Genomic DNA, 18,789 nt, shown 5'->3' on the forward strand with positions numbered 1-18,789 from the left:
TCTTCTCTTTCTTCTGCCCTGTATCTATAGGGCCTTTTCTACCCTCCCCTACCCATTCCCCCGCCGAGTAGCATGTCGGTGGTACGATTCCGGCAAAACTCTCGGCTTTCTCCTCTAATAAAGAGCTTTCTCTCTCTCTCTCGTGTATAACACGCCAGGCTACCTTGCTGCAGTACTTTAAGCCAAAAGAATAAATACTTTGAAGCACAAAGTGAGTATTTACTGCACAATTTGTTAATTTATTGATTTGTACCAGTTTATGACGCGTTTTTTACGTGATTTTATATATCGAATTCTGGTTATATCGAACTATTTCGCGGGCACCGCGCTGTTCGATATATCGAGGTTTCACTGTACCGCCTCTGAAAATTTCTTCGCAATAATGCATTTCTGAATAGTAGTAAAGCCGACTTTAAGAGGCTCAGTATACTATGTTTTGTAATGCAACGTGTTTTTTTTGTTTTGTTTTTTTTTTGTGTGTGTGGGGGGGGGGGGAGGTTAATAAAGGGCCCTTGGGGCTGTCGTACCGTAATATCAGACTGTTTTTATTCTCACAAAGATGTCTTTCCCCTATCTCATTCATGCATGATAATAAAACTGACTCCACAAGTTTTTTTTTTTTTTTTTTATGGCAAAGCGGATTATGCATATTTCTGAGAATTCCCGCATCGGAGTTTCTGGACATTCTTTTAAAATTTTCGCGGTAACGAATTCTGCTCTACTAAATTCTTTCCCCTGTTCCGACTTCGTGAAAAAGGAATTGAACTTCCGGTACCGAGGCAGGATTTCACCCAGTACCACATCAATTTGCAGTCTGTTGCTTTCACCATGCCGGCAAAACTCTCTTACACGCCTGTATAGTGCCTTCTCTTAAGACTCTTCCCCGTCTTACACTTGTAATTTCTATGTGTATGAGCGGGGACGCGCGCGCACTCTAGCCCCCTTTAGACAGTGTAGTCGTTCGGGTCTCCCTCATTTCACCTGCCCTATCTTTTATCCACTGAACACCCTCCCTTAAAGCCTGGTACCAAGCAAGGCTCTACACCAGGCTAACTTTTCAGACTTTCCATTCGCATTTTTCTCCTCCTCCTTCCACTCCTACTGTATGAAAGCCCTTTTTTAGTATATCCTCGTCCGTAGTAACATAATAGGCCCAATCTAAATTTCCGTTCGCATCCCAACCAGCCGATCAGGCCCAATCTAAATTTCCGTTCGCATCCCAACCAGCCGATCACGGCACCCGCGTAAGGGCCCCGGCTCCCGTTCGCGGCGCCTTACTCCCGATCCCGATACCTGGGTTCCTCGGCTCGCGCCGACGGTTGCCAGCCCAGCGCGCGCGCGGCGCACCGCCACCAGGGCCCGAGTCGCGTGGCCCTTGTTGTTCGCCCCGCGCGGCGGCGGCGGCTCCTGCGCCAGTTGGCGCTCGACTCTCGGGGGCGGCGCCTGCGTCGCAGCGGCCGTTACCACGCGCGGTGGTGCGAGGCGCGCCTCAATGGAGCCCAGTGCCGTTCCTGGTCGCGTGGTGCACGTGCGTCGACGCCGCGCCGCCTCGACTGTGCCCGAACGGCGCTAGTTAGCCGGTTCCCTTCCCGTGTACACGGTGCATCTCCGCAGCGGGACTGAATGCGCTTGCGTAGTTATGGTCATCCCGCGCAGCTTCCGTGCCGCCCTGTCCGCCCTGAAGAGGCCCCAGGTGAGAGTCACGCATCACTCACGAGTATGCACGTTACAGCACTCGCGTGAATGGTCGCGAGCCATGGAGCAAGGCGCACAGGTGGCATACCTAGAAAGTAGGAAATCGTGGCCCTGGAATGACCCCCAATAGCCTCTTGGGATTTATTATAATTCTGCCGAGTTTGGAATCTTCTTGGTTTTGATAGATCCGAAATAGAGCTACTCATTTTTTTTTTCTTTTTCTGTTGCACCGGGCAAACGCTACGCTGGACTGCTGCATTGAGCAGTTTGCTGTTGTTTTAAACTGTCTCGCTTTGTGGCCGCCTTATTAAAGCGACGCTTTGTGCGCCTTCACCTGCGCCGTAGATCGTAACACCGAAACGCACTGCAAAAAAGCCGACTTTACAAAGTGTGTTGTCACAAAGGGCACGTCACGTGACGATGATGATGAAACGCGGAGCGCCTGAAGGAAAAAGAAACACTTTCCGTGGTCGGAATTGAACCTGGGTTCCTTGCGTTATGAAGCCGATGTCTATCCGATTGCGCCATTCTGACACGGTCTAACCAGTTTGGATCTCGGACTTTGACTTTCGGTCTGGTTGCACGGGAGATAGCTTTGATTTGTTCAATGGAGCTGTTACTTTAGGTCAAGAAAGAGGGGGGGGGGGGTGCGGTGCTTTCGCCTCAAATGAAAAGATGGGGGACTTTGTTGGTTTCTTTGTCAAATCACCTTATAATAACCCCCTCAATTGCAGCCCCATCTCTTGGATACAGAAAGAGAGTACCAGAGACCGTGTAAAGATGATGCAGGGTTTACTTCGCCCAACTTGTAACATTCTGTCCTTTAAAAAGGAAAAAAAGGGGGGAGTAGGGAATCCGGCCAGCCACACCACGTGCGCGTCTCGTGCGAGCTTTGAAAAGAGCGGCCTGCGCGCCTCCAATCTACACGCAGGACGGTGAACAATGCGCGGACGAATATCGCCGCGTGAGGGGCTTGGGGCAGACTCAAAGGATCCTGCACGCGCCATGCGGTTGAGGGGGATTCCTTCGCTCCAGTTATGTAGAACCCCCAAAAAAGGGGGCTTCTGTTGGATTTATTCAGATTTAAGAGGACTGTGTCGCCTGTGGTTGGGAGTGGCCTTCACGGGCGTGGATTCTTTTCTTGCAGGAATAACTAACGGTGACGCCTTTGAATCTAGGGGTGACAGTGAGATCGTCGAGCACGTTTTCTGTTACTGTTAAACGCTCACCTTGGAGCGACTCGAACTGTTAATCACACTCAGAAAATTTCAAGAACGGTCATGTACAATGTTAGGTCACTGCCGTGGCCAGTTGTCTACACCATGCGGGACTAAAGTAATTTATTTTCTTGTTCCAACCGGACTAAACGCGAAGGCTAAATTGAGAAGGAATTTTATGAATGCAAGCCCCTCCACGTTTAGCTTCGGAATTTCATCCTTCAGTTTAGTGCCACTGTAAAAGGTAACAAACCAGGCTTAAGTCCCGGCAAACCCACCAATTTTTCTGATTGGTGTCAATTCTCTTTCTGCGATAGATAGCAGTAACAAAGAACGTTTCCACGCTACTCCCCGTCTCTGCAATTCTCCCTAAAGACAAATAAATGCTCTTAAATCTGTATGTGTTAAATCATGGATGCATAGTCTTTAAAAGTCGTTACTGAAGTTCAAATTTTACCACGTTTGTAGTGTGATTGAATTATGTAAGGGGAAATTTGAAATACTCAGTGTAGTTTTAGACATGTTGGTCCTGGTGAAAACGTTTGTTGGCTAAGACGTATTGGAAATATTAAGTGGCCGCTGCCAGCTTCTGGGCTTCATTTCCGCTGTGAAATGTCTTTATCTAATCTAAAACGTTCGTTCGTTTTGTTGCCGTGTGTGCACATTTTCAGCACGTGTATCGAAAACAAAACCCTCACTACGTTCGCACCGTTTCCGCCGCAAGTATCATAACCACCGTGCTGCAACTCTTTTGGAGGTATGAACGCCTGGATGTGTGGGCAAGTTTTGTAGGCTGTAAAACCATCCAGGTGGCGAAATACCTCGATTGATTGTAGGGTTTAACGCGCCGACGTAACGCAAGTGATGAGGCGTGCCGTAGTGGAGGGCTCCGGACTAATTTGATCTTTAACCTACGCCGAAATCTCGTACACACGGGCTTTTTTGCTTTTCGCCTCCATCGAAAAGCGGCTGCCGCGGCCGAGAATCGAAACCGCGTCCTCGTTGGCGAAATACCTCCTCATCATCAGACTCGTAGATTTTTTTAAACCGGGAACGACGCTTTTCTTTTAATCACAGCAGCAAATAAGACGCCGTTGCTGCTTCTTAGATATGAAGAGTCATCTGGTGACGAGAATAGAAGACTACCGCAGAGCTGCTCATGTACACTATCATTCACAGGATTAGAACTGGGTCGGCAAGGACACCATATTTTCGCGCTACAAGATGCGGATGTTTAGATGAACCCGAGTGTTCACGTTGCTCAGCTAATAATGACACCGCACACATTCTGTGGGAATGCCGTCGCTTTGCCGACTGTCGACAACAAGCTTCCAAAAATTAGAATTTGCAAACCCACGGAGTCTTGATGATTGGCTTTACGTAAGTCTTAATCCAAACGAAGAACGCCGTCTGCTTACATATCTACGGAAGTTCCCTAAGAGACCCGGCTGCTACCACTTCCATTAGCTCCCTACCCCATTAGAGCCATTATTTGTTTCTCCAATTCCCATAACCTATCCCCTTTCCCCTAGATACCAAAATTCGCCAAAGATTAGCATGGCGTCTTTGTTCCCTTAGTAAATAACAAAATGGGTCTTACTACCACCGCCACCACCAGTGGCAAATACGCCAGTGGGGGATTGTCCCCAAATAAAAAGGTTCTGCGCGCCACTGCGGATGAAGAGGAGTGACATGCATGGACCAGCGTCAGCGTCGCACTTATTGCGAATTACACCTCGGCGCCACCTCAGGTGCTGCAGCTACAGTGGTACTTTTCCCGACTGTCACACTTCTTGGACGCCTCGAAGACGCGTTTTCGAATTTCGATTAATCGCCGGCCGTACGGAGCGCTCGCTTTCTCATTGCTTCTGCGTTCTGTCAGGGGCGGATGCGCCCGTAACCAGCTCATCCCTTGACCGCTTGGTGGCTTGTTTTCTTGCTCGCTCGCTCGCTCCCTTGCTCGTTCACGGGTATTCTCATTCAGAAGGCTGCTTTTCGCTTTTAATGCTTTCGGTGACTTGTTCAGGGAAAAACTGGGCGCCATTTTTTTTTCTTACTGTTGAAGGACCAGCAATATTTTTTACGTGGTGGCAGGCCAAGGTTGAGACGATCCATGGTTTATGGGGATGTGGTGTATGTTGAAATGGTCATAGAAGATCTAGGCAGGCTGTGAGCCGCCCACTTCGTCGTAGTCGGTGGTGCGTCAACATGGGGCTAGACGACATTTAGCACTCCTTTTCTTTCTTGTGACATAGCCCCCCGGCTCGAAGCAACCATCCCGTTCGAGGCCGCAACAGAATAATGCGCGTGACGGGGTGGTAGGATGTGATCACCTCAAGTGCCTGCCGCCACTGATGATGATTATGTCGTCGGTGATGCTTCGTCCTGCGACATGACGTCGTCAAGGCAGCGGTGAAATGTCTAAAGTAGTTCGTACTACGTCGGACGACAGGGCTGAGGACTGCATCTTCTGTTGGTCACGCCTCGTCTCAACTGATCACGTCTGGTCTTGAAGGGCTGGTCATAGGGTGGAAACAAGGGGGGGGGGGGGGGGGGGGAGAGGACGTGGTCGAATTCTGGTCGCGTCGGGGCTGGAGTCGATCGGCGGGGACCGCGTGTTCTCGACGACTGCGCCCGGGCGGAGACGTTGCGAAGAGAAGATCATGATGGGGATAAACCCACACAACCCACCGAGTGTCCAATTGGTCCAATTCGTCGGCTTCTCGGGACAATATGGACGTTAAAGTTGTTAACATAGTCTAAATATACATCTTTGTTAAGTGGTTGCATGGGACGTGTATTACCATTAGTTAAACGTTGTTCACGCTCCTACATTTTTTTGTTCTTTATTGATATCCTTCGTCGGTCCTTTTTATTCTAACGTCTGGGGGTTTCGGCTACTCTTGCCGCATTATGTTTCATCGTCCATTCGCAGCCCTCTACTCATCTTTTTAAGCGAAGCTTCTGTGGCTGGGATCTGCGATTTTATGGCGGCCGCGCCAGCGAAGGAGACCGCGATGTGAAAAAGCCAGCTTACAAAGACCAATTTATCTGCAAAGCAAACGCATGTTGCCACTCGCATCGAAGCGGAAGCTGTCCCCTAGATAGTGAGAGCTAAAGAGCCAACAACAAAAGCAAAAACATATCGCCGAAGCCAACGCATGTCACCGCTCGCGTCGGAGCTATGTCTTAAGCCCGTTCTACATGGGGCGAATTCTGCCTGCGAATTCGCAGTTGCGGCGCCACCCGTGCGGCAAAACGATTTATTTTCCTATTTTCACTGCTGCGACATATTGCAAAATGATAAGCGGCGTTCACAAGAGAAGTTCCACTCTTCCAAACATTTGGAAATTCGCCATAGCAACGAGAATAGAATGTTTTGGTGTACGTGCGGCGCCGCAGTTGCGAATTCGCAAGCGAAATTCGCCCCATGTAGAACGGGCTTCACTGGGAATGTATGACGTAGGTTCCGACGTAGTGTGCGCTTATAAAGCGACCAAACGCGGGCCGTTGGATAGCGATCGTGCCGGTGAGTGGGATATTAGAACATGATCAAAACCTTCGCTGGCCATCCACTTTCGCAGTGCCGGAATGGCGAGTTATTTATTTGTCTTCCATTACACCTATTTTTTATTGCAAGGTTAGCAGTATTGTTAAAAACAAGATCAAATGATACACTGGCGTTAACAATCCAGGCGTAAAATCTAAAATATTTGTAACTATAACTACACAGAATGGCTACTGCAAGTGCTTCAGATTTTTTTTTTTTTCGTGCGGGAAATATCCCATTTTGTTAAAATAGACTGTTTACAGCCGACTGTTTGTTGTTTCGGGTTACATAATTTTACATTTAAATTTAGGCCTCAGAAACACCCCGTTATTGGTATCTCGGTGATTCAATGCTATAGAAATACCTCGGTATCTAGAAAGGGGTCGTCACAAGCCGTACTACAGGGATTATGAACGGATAATAAGCAAAAGCAGAACATTGAGGACTATGAAAACGTTTACATTATGGATACAGCTTGGTTAGTATCGTTACCACTACTTCGTGTGGCAACACTACCTAATAGTGCTTGCCGGATGGTTGGTTGGTTCGTTTGTTCATGTATAGTGACGTAGAATAAGGCAGTCACCTGGTGCGAAATTCTGTTGTCCGCGGCTTCCTTTTCTTTAGGCTCTTCACATGGCGCTGGTTCGGATGTCACAAGCCCTCCATAACCGCGTTTCAAGCGCTGTTTTTTAACTGGGAGCATGAGTTTCATCTTCACCTCGCACAGACTGTCCCGTGTGTTTTTGCGTCTCTAAGGCGATCGGGAGCGCATTCGCCAGAACAGGGGAACAAAGAGGCGAGCGTGTCTTTTACCCATGTTTCTGCAAGGCGAAGATCACACCGTATCGAAGGAACTACACCAGTCATGCAGTCCGACCTGCATGACTGGGTGCCTATGTATAATACACGGGATCCTGTGCATCAACATTGAAAAATAACGCCCCTACACCCGTCCTTCAAGCTGTCACAGTCAAGCGTGTAGTTGCGAATCGACGCCATGTGCTAGAAAGCGCTGGCTGCGTCGGGTCTTTCACAGTGAGACAATTTTCTGTCAGTTTTGCAACGTCCACTATACACTGATCGGTCGACTCACAGCGCTCGTTTTAACGTCGGAGCTGTTTGAGCATTTAGTTCCGCCATGGAGCGTTACCAGAAAACTCAGCCCAGCCGAGCGTACGTGAGCGTTCGCCTCGTGAAGAACGCCTGGCGTCGTCCAAGCTCGCGCGTGGGCTTGCGCCACGTGAGCAGCTCTCAGAAATACCTAAAAAAATACTCAGCGCACGTGAGCATGCGCCTCGTGAGGAGCGCTCGGTGTCGCGGCCAGCTCGGTCTTTGAGAGCATTCTGCGCATCGTTCGTGGCGTGATCTCTCGCGTGCTGTTCTCTTCGCCAGTTCACGTGCGTTCGCGCCTGAAGTGGGGAGCAGGGACGCCGAGTTCGTGCTACAAACACCGAGTTCGCGAAGCCGCTTGCCGCGGGTTCTAGCGCATGCATGCGCAGTCCACTTTGGGAGAGATGTGAAAGCCTGCGAACCAAACGACCCTGGCCTGTCAGTCATGCAGAACTTTCAGCGCGAAGTTCGGAAATACATGTGAGGGGCAACAGCCGGGTCTCCAAGGAAAGGATAGGGGCCGCCAGCGTTGCTGTTTTTCTCGCCTTGCGCCACTAGTGCAAGCTGCGCCAATTTTTTTTTTCCATCTCTCAAAGAGCAAAGCGAAATCAAGCTGTGAGTTACCCCGCCCGACGTCACAGAGAACTTTTCCAACTGTTGTGACGCCTGATGGTGAACGCCAACCACCTCCTGTGGACGCTCATGACGGTGAAGCTATTGACACGTCCGCTATTGCTTCGAGCGACGCTTGTCCAGAAAATCCCAGCAAGGTGAAAACTTTTGCGCTAACAATCTGCTTGGCGTCCACATTGATCTGTCGATCTGTTTAACGTGAAGCCTGTGCGACAAAAACGAGGCCTGTCGTTTCGGTAAACAATCCGAACTGTAGGCTGAGAGCCTAGCAACGACGCCAAAAGGAGCCTGGAGCCTAACTGTGCGATAAAAAGAGCACGACTGGAAGGTTTTCAGTGAATTATTAATTGTCGTTCTTCCTTCGTGATGGCACTTAAAAAGCCTCTGCTGGGTTAAAAACCACTATGACTATCAGATTTTAATTACGGAAATAACTTCATTCGTGCCATAGCGAATTTCCATGGTCGCAATATTCTGAGTCGATGCTCACAGTTGTCGTTGTCCTTCAATTTATGCGATAGCATAAATATCGGGAAATTTCTGTTCACTTTGATATAGCATAATTTAGCGTTATCTACAAGCTTGATACCCCCGCTTGAAAGATGTCGGCTATTTTTCCCGTTTACTTCGGGGAATGCCCTCATTTGTACTCTTGCGCCTTGATTACAGTCTATTAAAAATGGCATGCTTGCTTTTAAAGCGACGCTTTGGTGTTCTCACTGGTGGCGTCTGTAACGCGAAAAGGGCGAAGTGATAGAAAACAACGTTCCCGGTGGCCGGAGTGGAACCCGGGTTTCTCGCGTTACGAAGCCGGCGTCTATCCGATTGCTCCATTTCGACATGTTTGAAGCGGTTTGGGAAACTAAGAAGACAACCGAAGCATGCGTCGCGAGAAAGATTCGCATTCAACCATCGTCGTCTTTTGAGGGAGGTGTGCATGATTTGTTATGTTGCCTGTGAAGTTATTTATATCAAGTTGCACTACATGTTTAGTATATATTACTTCAACGACTGTTACAAAGAAAAACATATTACAAAATATGTTTAATCAGTTTACTGATATATAAGGCAGTACACGTACTTAATCTAACTTGGGCTAGAATAATTCCACCGCGTTCCTAAGCGGGCTGGGCTTCTAGCTGCCGTTCGCTCGGCTTCCCCTTTATTTCACCCCGCTTCATCTGGACTGTCGTATTTAAGGTCGTGTGTTCACTAACCAATGTAAGAAAATGCCTTATAGCGTTCCCGCTCTACTCTGATATCGGACATGGCACCTAAAGATGCCTTCCTAAGAGCGCAATAATGTGGAGTAGTGACTTTAGGGCAGCTTGGTGTTTAGCAGGGTTGCTTATGTTTTCAGCCGGCAATTAATTCCCACTCTGGAGTTTCTGTAATATGTTTTACGTTGCCGCTCGCCCTTGCAATTCTGATGTCTTCTCGGGCATGCTGGCCACCGCCGGAATCGCCAGGCGGTAACGCGTTCCATAACCCTGGTTTGGTACAAATAATATGACACTGCGCTATGTGTGAGTGCGGGCCAGCTGGGCGCTCCCGGGTCTCTGCTGTGCCATGTGCTCAATGTCACTAACACTAGGTGAATAATACAGTACCGGATAAAGCTGTATATGGACAGCCAAAAACAGTCTTGCCTATTTTGAACTTCTCCCGTCCGCACGAAACGTGATGGCGCTAAGCTGGCCGCTGCAAAACGTCATCTGTTGGGACGCTCTCTCTCTTAAGCGGAACGGGCGGCCTATTTGGTGTAGTAGACTTATTTCATAAATATTTGCTACCACCTAAATTTTTTTCTCAACCGTCATCTACAGAAAGAATTTGGGGGGGGAAATGGTCGCGCATCTGCTCACTTCGTTGCAAATGTCGTTTCAAGACGATAGTGCGTTTGCCGCTTAAATCCGTTCAATATTACTGCGTTCCACTGCTACACCCTAAGGCCCTTCACCACGCGCGTTCCACGCGCCATCGACTGGAATCTTCTGTTACTGTTGAACTTTTAGATGCGAAGCATCTCTTGCTCGGGGGATGTCCCGCGTCCGTGCCCCGTCCGCAGCGCCTCTGATGATGATTGTGGTAGGATGCCCCTAGGGATTGGCCAACCAAAGAATACATCACGAGATAGCTTCGCGTTCAACCACCGTCGTCATCTTCTCGTAGGGGAACCGCTGAAGAAGAAGAAGAAGACAAAGCTGCGAAGACGAAGGCGTGTACGTTGCTCTCAGCCGATGGACCAACGTCAACAACCTTTACCTCACCAACGCTGACGGAGACTACCTATTATACCCCAGAGACGACAACATCGACAAGAACATGATTGACGAGTTTCCGCGCCTCGAGAACCACCGCCTACTCACCGTCACACAACAGTACTTGCGTGCCTTTGCCACCGGTGTGGACACGGACGCGGAATTCCCTCTGGCGCTACTAAACACCAGATCACTCAGCATAACGGCAACACATTGGAACCACACAGAACACCCATGATGCTTCGCATCCTCATCAGGGTTCCCCATGGGAAGATGGTGTAATTTTTTTGAAATGCCGTGAGGAGGGCTAGTGTCGCGGGCGATGGCGGTCACGGTGAGCGACGGTGTATTTTATTTATATAGCAAAAATCAAGCATCCATGACATTTTTTATAAAGGAACACTGCAAATATCTCTTATGTATTGATTTCGTGCCCAAATCTGTGTGATGTTTGCTTTTGTTCAACAATGTTGTCAAGTATGAGCACTGCCACCAGGCCTATAGATGCTTTGGCATGGCGGTAGGTGTACAGACGTTTCGTTCAACCTATGCACGAACCTTAGTCGGGCGGCTGAATCGAGGGACAGACTGAACTTTTTCTGTGAACACCTGTGAAATTTTTGTGGATTCATTTTGGAGCAGATTGTTTCACCGCCACAGACATTTACTGTGCAAAGTGTTGACTGCCCGGTGTACTTGGAAACTGATTGCTTTTTTTTGTTGTTGTTTTTAGGGCAACGCTGTTACCACTAGTCGCTGCGCGCTGATACGGGTTTTATGATAAATTCTCTTTTCACGCAGACAGACCAAAATTTCTGCGTTCAAGTAGCCCAAGAAAGACTTTCGTTTAAAAAAAATTACTGTGGTTTGGCGGCTTCTTCAGACGAACTCGTACCCGAACCCCGTCGCGTATAGTCATTGTTATCCTGGACAGTTTTCAGATAAATGTCGGAGATGCAAGGAACGGGCCGATCTTGCACATATATTATGGGCATGTCCTCAAGCGACTCCTCAGAGCCGCAAAATTAGCAGTAATGAGCAGTGGGAGACCGTACTGCTCAGCTGAGACCCGGCGAATCAAGTCTGGGCCGTCCAGTTAGCCGAAGACGCTGCTAGGACCCAAGGGCTCCTGGCCGACGCCTAGGGTGGAGGTCTAGCTCTCCTCCACAAACTGGACAAATAAAAGTTATTTCTCTCTCTCTCTGGGTTACAGGCGCCACTTACGTCTGCCACATTTCCTGAAGGCGCAAGCATTGCGGCTTATGTTGTCATTGTACCCGTTTCGAGCTTTGACGTTGTTGGCGCACTTGCGGGGTTCACCTAGTTTAGCCGCCGCAGGAACTTGCGGTAGAGTCAATATCGAAGCACTTTCCCTTTCAAGACCCGGTTCCAGTCAACACGACAGCCCTGCGATCACCATAGACTGATGGCTTCCCTTGGCACGCTTTGACGTTACGGCACACGCCATGACGGCACATAGGCGCTCGCCCAGGTTTCGAGCCTTTTTTTGTGTGTGTTTTATTTCTCCTCTTGACACCTTTTTATTCGAAAGTCGTGTTCCACGTGTGCACGTTGAATTTTGGGTCTTCCTCGGCTCACGACGCCAGGAATTTTCGCCTCATGGGGCACATAAGAATAGACAGTGTTCCCACCATCTGAAACTGTTTAGGAAGTTGAACAGAAGATGTAAAGACGTTGGTTGTCATCGGCTAAAGCGTTATTTCTCCTATTTCTCTTTTCCCCACGCAGTCGCGATGACGTCGCAACCCACCAATGAATCCGAGCTGCAGTTGTACAGGGTCCTTCAGCGAGCCAATCTTCTTTCTTACTACGATACTTTCATTTGTCAAGGTAAGTCCCACTTTCTAGCTCTGGGAACGATCAACGAAAAAACGGGGTGTGTTTTAGGCCTGGTCGTTCGCTAGTTACACTGTTTATAGGCTTCGTCATTCACGTGGTTTCAAGCGCAACGAAAAAACGCGTACCATGAACACAGAAGCAAAGTGAAAAGCCGGGCTTTGTGCGCAGTTCCAGTCATGAACACAGAGTAGACTGGTAGCGCCTATCCTGTCTCCTGTGTTCACCGTCCGTGTTTTTTTGTTGTTGTTGTTGTTGTTGTTGGGCTTCAAACCATGGGAACCACTCACCAGCTAGCGCAGCAGGAAATTCTATTCGTCATTCACCCCCATTTCATGACACGCATGGAAATTTTATAAATCCGCTCATACTTGAAGTAAGAAAAGGCATCAGCTGCTTCACGCTCCTTGAATGCCGTGGACGGCAATGAAGTTATACGTTTTAATGCTAGGAAAAAATAATATATAAAGGCTAGGGGGAAGTTTTTGTCTATGATAGCTGTTTATATAACTAATCCCGAAAATACAATCCGCTTGTTCTTCCCAAAACAAAAACAAAAGAACGCCCGCTTTTTAATCATTGCGTTCGTATTCACCCAAAACGTAGCCCACCAGCAGGTGAAACTTGTTTCGTGGCCAACACATGGCGAGTCCAAGCGCCTCACCTAATCTGAATACGCGCTTCCCACATGAAACGCGTGGAGGTTCATGTTCAGTGTATGGGGCAGTACTAACAATGCTCGCATCCACCGGAACGGACATATACGCATGACTTCGATGAATTCGTCTTGCCCTTTAGAGACAGGAATGGGCAGATCATGTTAGTTAACAAATCGTTGTTCGAGGGGGAGTTGAAAGGATAGTACAAGTGTTCGTCTGACTGGATGTTACCTAAGCGTAGGCGTTTGAAAGCAAGACAAGCTCACATTGCGTCAACGAAGGTTGGGTCGAATCCTCTCGCGAACATACCTCAATAAGGTTTGAAGGACCACCGAAATTTACATCCCATGATCAACTATCTCTTTATTCAGTGTGCTTCAAAAGTTCTTGGTGTAAATACAAGTAGGGTTGTAGTGAGAGAGCGCCCAATCACCTGGCGTACGGTTCCTGAAAACGTTTGCCGCTGCTTCTTTTCACCATTGCCCTTCTTTACGCTGTGGCTTTCGCTACAAAATGGAGCTGGCTCCTTGTGTCGCTTGCATTTTGGCTGGCCTTCGGTACCTTAATTAATGCTTTCGCTATGCACACTAATGTGACTTTAGCATGATTTAGCTGCCGTCAGTGTGAACCTGCCGGTCATGGCAGCCGTACGGCTGGAAGGGGCGAAAAAATAAAATGCCCGTGTGCCGAGATATCGGCGCGCGTTAAGGATTCCTACGCGGTCAAACTTAATCCGTAGCCCTCCACTACGGCGCGTCTCGTATCTCAGGTGTAGCTTCAGTGCGTAGAGCTCCCGTTTGAATGGAAAAGCATCATGCTAATTTCTTTACCGCTGAGACGTAATGACCTCTGCGTGTGGTCGTTGTAAATAATGTGGACTTGATAAATCGTGCGTACTCACGGTTATTTCCCGTCGAAAACGTGACGCAGAAGCAGTTGGCGTGAACAAAGAGCTCACCTGCGTGCTCATACTACGCTCCCGCCCGCAGGAGGCGATGACGTGCAGCAGTTGTGCGAGGCGGGCGAAGAAGAGTTCCTCGAGATCATGGCCCTCGTGGGCATGGCCAGCAAGCCTCTTCACGTTAGAAGGTTGCAGAAGGCGCTCCAGGAGTGGGTCAACAACCCAGGTGAGACTCCCTCTCTCACTGCTGCCGTCTCATTATATCGGGATGGCCCTGATTTCACAGGAGCCACAAGCAAGAACGAAAGCTGTCCTATATACTGGCAATCAACGTGTATTGTGCCTCTTGACATAAATCAAAAGCAAACCGACAATGCCTACCACTCTTCCCCAAAGCTCATTCTGAATTGAATAGGTCCAGCACTTATTGGTGGCAACATATTCAAACATTCCATTTTAGCACCTTTTCTCTGTAGTCGGGCCTCTATCTCCCCCCCTCCCCCAACAATCACTTCCTCCTTCCTCGGTGTGAACAACCGCTGGTGTTCAAGGAGGCGCCGGGGCAGGGAAGCGATCGCCAGCAGTCTTCCTATCCACTTCGTTCAATTCTTATGCCGCTAGGATGCTTCGTTCTTTTGCTCTTAGTACTAAAACTAAACAGTGAAATACACCGGACTGTGTGAATCCCCACTCCTGCATTCAGGACCCTCTACTCCAGCGCCGCCTTCCGTGTGGGCTGCTTCGACGACAGTTTACATTACTACGTAGACCGTGGTTAAGAGGGGTTTCACAAAATCCTCCTTGCGCATCGGGATGGCCAGTAGCGCCCACTGCGATGCCTGTGGGGTGAAAGAGGCAACAGAGCATGTCCTTTGTCGTTGCCCCCGATATTCTTCGGGAGCAGCGCGCTGGCCATCCAACTCAGCCTACTGTAGAATGGACTGTTCACAGTAGAGACCATCTTAGGACATCGGTTCCTACCATCGACTTCATAAGAGACGGCAAAAGCCTCTGCTGAACGCTTACGGATTGTCTAGCTGCTGTCGTGTTTAAACGGCGAAGATCAATGCCGACAAACCAAAGTACAGGGATTAATAAACCGAAACTTTCAGCCTTTCACTGATGTCGCCTGTAGTCTACCCAAAACGCACTACAGGAAAGCCAACTTTCTCGGACGATGATGATGATCGTAGGTGAAGTGAACAAAAATTAAAACACTTCCCGTGGTCGTAACCCAACCTGGGTCCCTCGCGTTATGAAGCCGATGTCTATTCGATGGCGCTATTCCGCCAGGGTCGAAGCAGCTTGGATTTGGAGGAGGGCGCATGGACGTGCAAAATTAGACAGAAAATGCGCCCCTCCGTCTAACCACGACGGTGGTTGAACGATAGGAAAAGCCATGCAGTGCCCGCATTAGTAAATCACTAGAGAGCCCGATCGCAGTGCAGCAGACCGTCCCGATTACACTCGCTTGTGGGTTGTTTGTTTAATGTTGGACTCGATTTTGCAATGATTGGCGTTTCCCCTTCGTTTTCGTTTGGAAAGAGGGGTACTTCTATTTAATGCTACGTGCTTGTACTTCCCTGCTAATGAGTTTGACAGTGTTGTTCCATCTAAAGTAATCCAATGCTCCCGGTGACTGCTTATACGATGCACAGTTTCGTAATTTCTATTTCAACGTTCGGTGTGTTAAGAAAAGTAACAATTAAATACGTCATGGAACCGATATGCTCTCGGTGGACTCTTGGCCCGATTAGAAAATTGATTCGTTTGAGCCTGTATTCTTAGCTGTAAAGAAGATAGATACTCTCGAGGCAGATAAAAAATGTGACTAAATAAACATTCTAAAACATACAGCTCCTTTCTTAAGAGAAAAATAGATAAAACGCGAAGCCTTCTCCCATGCAACCTCAGTCAAAGTCAGTCCAAAATCCAAACTGCTTTGACCGTGTCGGAATAAGACAATCGGATGGACGTCGGCTTCCTATATGACGCCAGGGACCCATGTTCGATTCCGACCACAGAAAGCATTTTTCTCTGGATGCGTTTCATTTTCTTTCGATCATTATAATCATCATAATCATCATCGTCATCATCGTTTCGCGAAACACATTCTGTAAAGTTGGCTTTCCTGTAGCGCGTTTTGCGCTACAAACGACGCCATCAATGAGGGACAGAAAGCTTCGCTTTAAAAATGGCTGCTGTGGAGAACAAGACGATCTAGCTTTAAGGACGAAAAAGGAAGAATTCTAGATAAACCCGCACATTTATTGACTATGTATGAGGGTTGGATGGCTGCAAACACGTGAAATCTGGATGACGAAAGATTTGGGTCTGTGTTTAACAGCGAGGCCTTATTCGCCCCGAGCGCGAACACAGTCGGCCCCTGGCGGCGGCGGGACGAACCGCTCCTAGTGTGGATGGCGCTCTCGCGTCGTCTGCTTTTTCACGTTGCGTGCGGCGCAAGACGCGTGCTGCACACGACAAAACAAGCAATATGTGTGCTCGTTTGGCAGTAAGCAATGACATAGTTACCTCTGCTTGCACATTTCCTCTAGAAACGCAATAATCAGCGGCCGTTGCGGGTTAATGCGCTGGTTTAATTCCACGAAACATCTTCGTCCTGGTCACCGCTTGAGTGTGAAACGTGTTATAAACATTGCATCCACACATTGCACTTTTCTTATTGTTGAGTGCAGCGGTCTGCCGTTTCGGGAACGCCGAAGGGTGCTTTTTGAAGGTGGCGTGGTGATTATTTAAAGGATAAAAGTTTAGTACGCGAAACAAGTAAGAAGCGACAAGACCTGTGCATACGCGTGCAAATCCCACACCCTTGTCAAATTGCGCTGTGTCCTTATAGAAAGAAGAAACAAACAAAAACATTTACACTGCACACGATCCGTGCACTATCGCCCATACATTACCGGACACGTATTTTACACCCGCAAGCGCCTGTGTGATCGTGTCCTTCCCGTACCTTTTTCTAAAATAAATACCATTTTTGGACAGTCGTTGTTTATACTGAGGAGGAGGAATAAACATTTATTCGACTGTATCGAGTTGCTAATTTTACGTATTATTTAAAATACGTTTCTATGGATGCGCAAGAGTATTTAGGGGGGATTTTTCGGTAAAATTAAGCAGTTGTGAGTTTGCGTCTGTCATGTGGCATTTCGTGTGTCATTTTCATATATATCATTTTCAAATCCGACATGAATCACCTTGTCCAGAAACTCACTCAGCATAGCCAAATGCCTAATATGGTCACATCTTAACCTCTTAAGGTGTACCTAAGTTTAAAGAAAGAGGAGAAAACGCGTAATATAATGCACGTTGTTGCCCACATGTGTGAGAGGTGTGTGCCATGACTCGCTGTTTTTTTTTTTTTCCACAATGCTTGCTTTCAATACAATTTTGAAAAAAGGCGAGCCACAATTCCTGAGCAATCCCAGGCCAAAGGGGGGTAATCAGTTTTGAAAATACGTACTGCTTTTTCACCGCTACAGAACACGACGCCTAGTGTAGTTTCGATTGTAAATAATACCAGAGTCCTTCAATGCTTTTAAAAGCATTGAAGGACTCTGGTAATACTGATAACCATAGTTTGGCTTTTCGCGTTACATGCGTTCTCTTCTCGCTGCTCTTGCAACGTTGGCAGGACCCCCCCCCCTACCCAGAAAAAAACTAAATGTACAGAATTTCATTTTTTAACCAATCCTCAAGAATTAAATGCCAAGACAAAGGCGATATTCAGTTTACAAAACAAAGTAGTTACCGGGAACCCGTTGCGCTGATTCGCAACGAGAAATAAAAAAGGAAATGTTTTACTACATCTGCAACAGCGCAACTTCATTTATTGCCATCTTTAGGGTTCGTAAGCGCAATTATACGCAAGAATGCAAACACATCTCGCTGTTGCAGGCACCTGTTAGATTTTAAAAGGAACGCAAATGGTCAACAGAGCAGCCGTAACGGAAAATTTGTGCTCACTGTGAGGTCCCAGAAGCTTGCTTTGCACACTGTAAACCTGCTTGTCACTTTGCGAAAACCTAGCTAAACATGAGATGTTGATTGTACTGCGTGCATTGACAATTCAATTCGCAAGTTCACTTGCCACGAAAGCCGTAAATAAGTGATCCGAAACCGCTATTCATCAAATTTCTTCCTTCAAAGTCGCTAAAATTTCATTTAAAAGACCCGTTAGAGCGGTTACATTTATATCTCTGCGCTGATCAAAATTCAGTAATTTTATGTTGCCTTTTGAACACACAAAAATTATCGTAAGCTCTTAGAAAGAATTTCGGGGCAGTTAAGTAGTGTTACCATTTCAGGGCATTCCACAAATGCAAAAATGCGTCATGGTACCAGTGAAAGCGATTGAGATTACCGTTGTAAACTGAATTTCAGATATCGAGGCTTCCTGATTTGTTTTTATTTATGCTTTTATTGAAGGCTCAAAGCCATAGTCTGGAAAGATCGAGCTTGCTACGAGCCACAGCGTACAAGTTCATTGTCACACTTACGGCCATTCTGAGATTCCCGATGAGTCGTCGCTTTTTTTTTTTTTTTTTTGCGTAGTAATGCAAACTGACTGCCGCTTCCATGCTGTACAGTGAACGTTGAGGAACCGAACTGTAGCATACAACTCTTGTTTGCACCTTTCGTGCGCACATACGGCGGGAAAAAGGCACGAAGCGCGCCCACAGTGTGCATTCTTACGGGCCGCTCAGCGGAGCATCCACACTAGCAGCGCGACGCTGTCGCCACCTACATGTCGAGCTCGCGGCGAATACCGCTATCCCTCCGTGACCCGATCGTCTCCAGCGTTCGTACACAAAAGTAGACAGAATACGCTTTACAGCAAAGCCAACTTTCTTGCGCAGGCTCTGTATCCTTCAATGTA

The 18,789-nt window shown here is 47.9% G+C and overlaps 1 protein-coding gene across 3 annotated transcripts in view; it reads left to right on the forward strand.

The window, feature by feature from the left end:
• Positions 1-18,789, forward strand: part of LOC144178399 (uncharacterized) — a 343,222-nt gene that overhangs the window by 218,166 nt on the left and 106,267 nt on the right. For 2 of the 3 annotated variants that reach the window (XM_077706220.1, XM_077706221.1), the window contains 2 exons: positions 12,219-12,320; positions 13,975-14,112. In XM_077706220.1, coding sequence (XP_077562346.1) covers positions 12,219-12,320; positions 13,975-14,112 — 240 coding nt within the window. Of the gene's footprint in view, positions 1-1,491; positions 1,694-12,218; positions 12,321-13,974; positions 14,113-18,789 lie in introns of those variants that run through there. The other variant, XM_077706222.1, reaches the window with a different exon arrangement.

This window comes from Haemaphysalis longicornis, unplaced genomic scaffold (genome assembly GCF_048455015.1).
Source record: "Haemaphysalis longicornis isolate Haplotype H1 unplaced genomic scaffold, Haemaphysalis longicornis Haplotype H1 scaffold_4, whole genome shotgun sequence".
NCBI lineage: Eukaryota > Metazoa > Arthropoda > Arachnida > Ixodida > Ixodidae > Haemaphysalis > Haemaphysalis longicornis.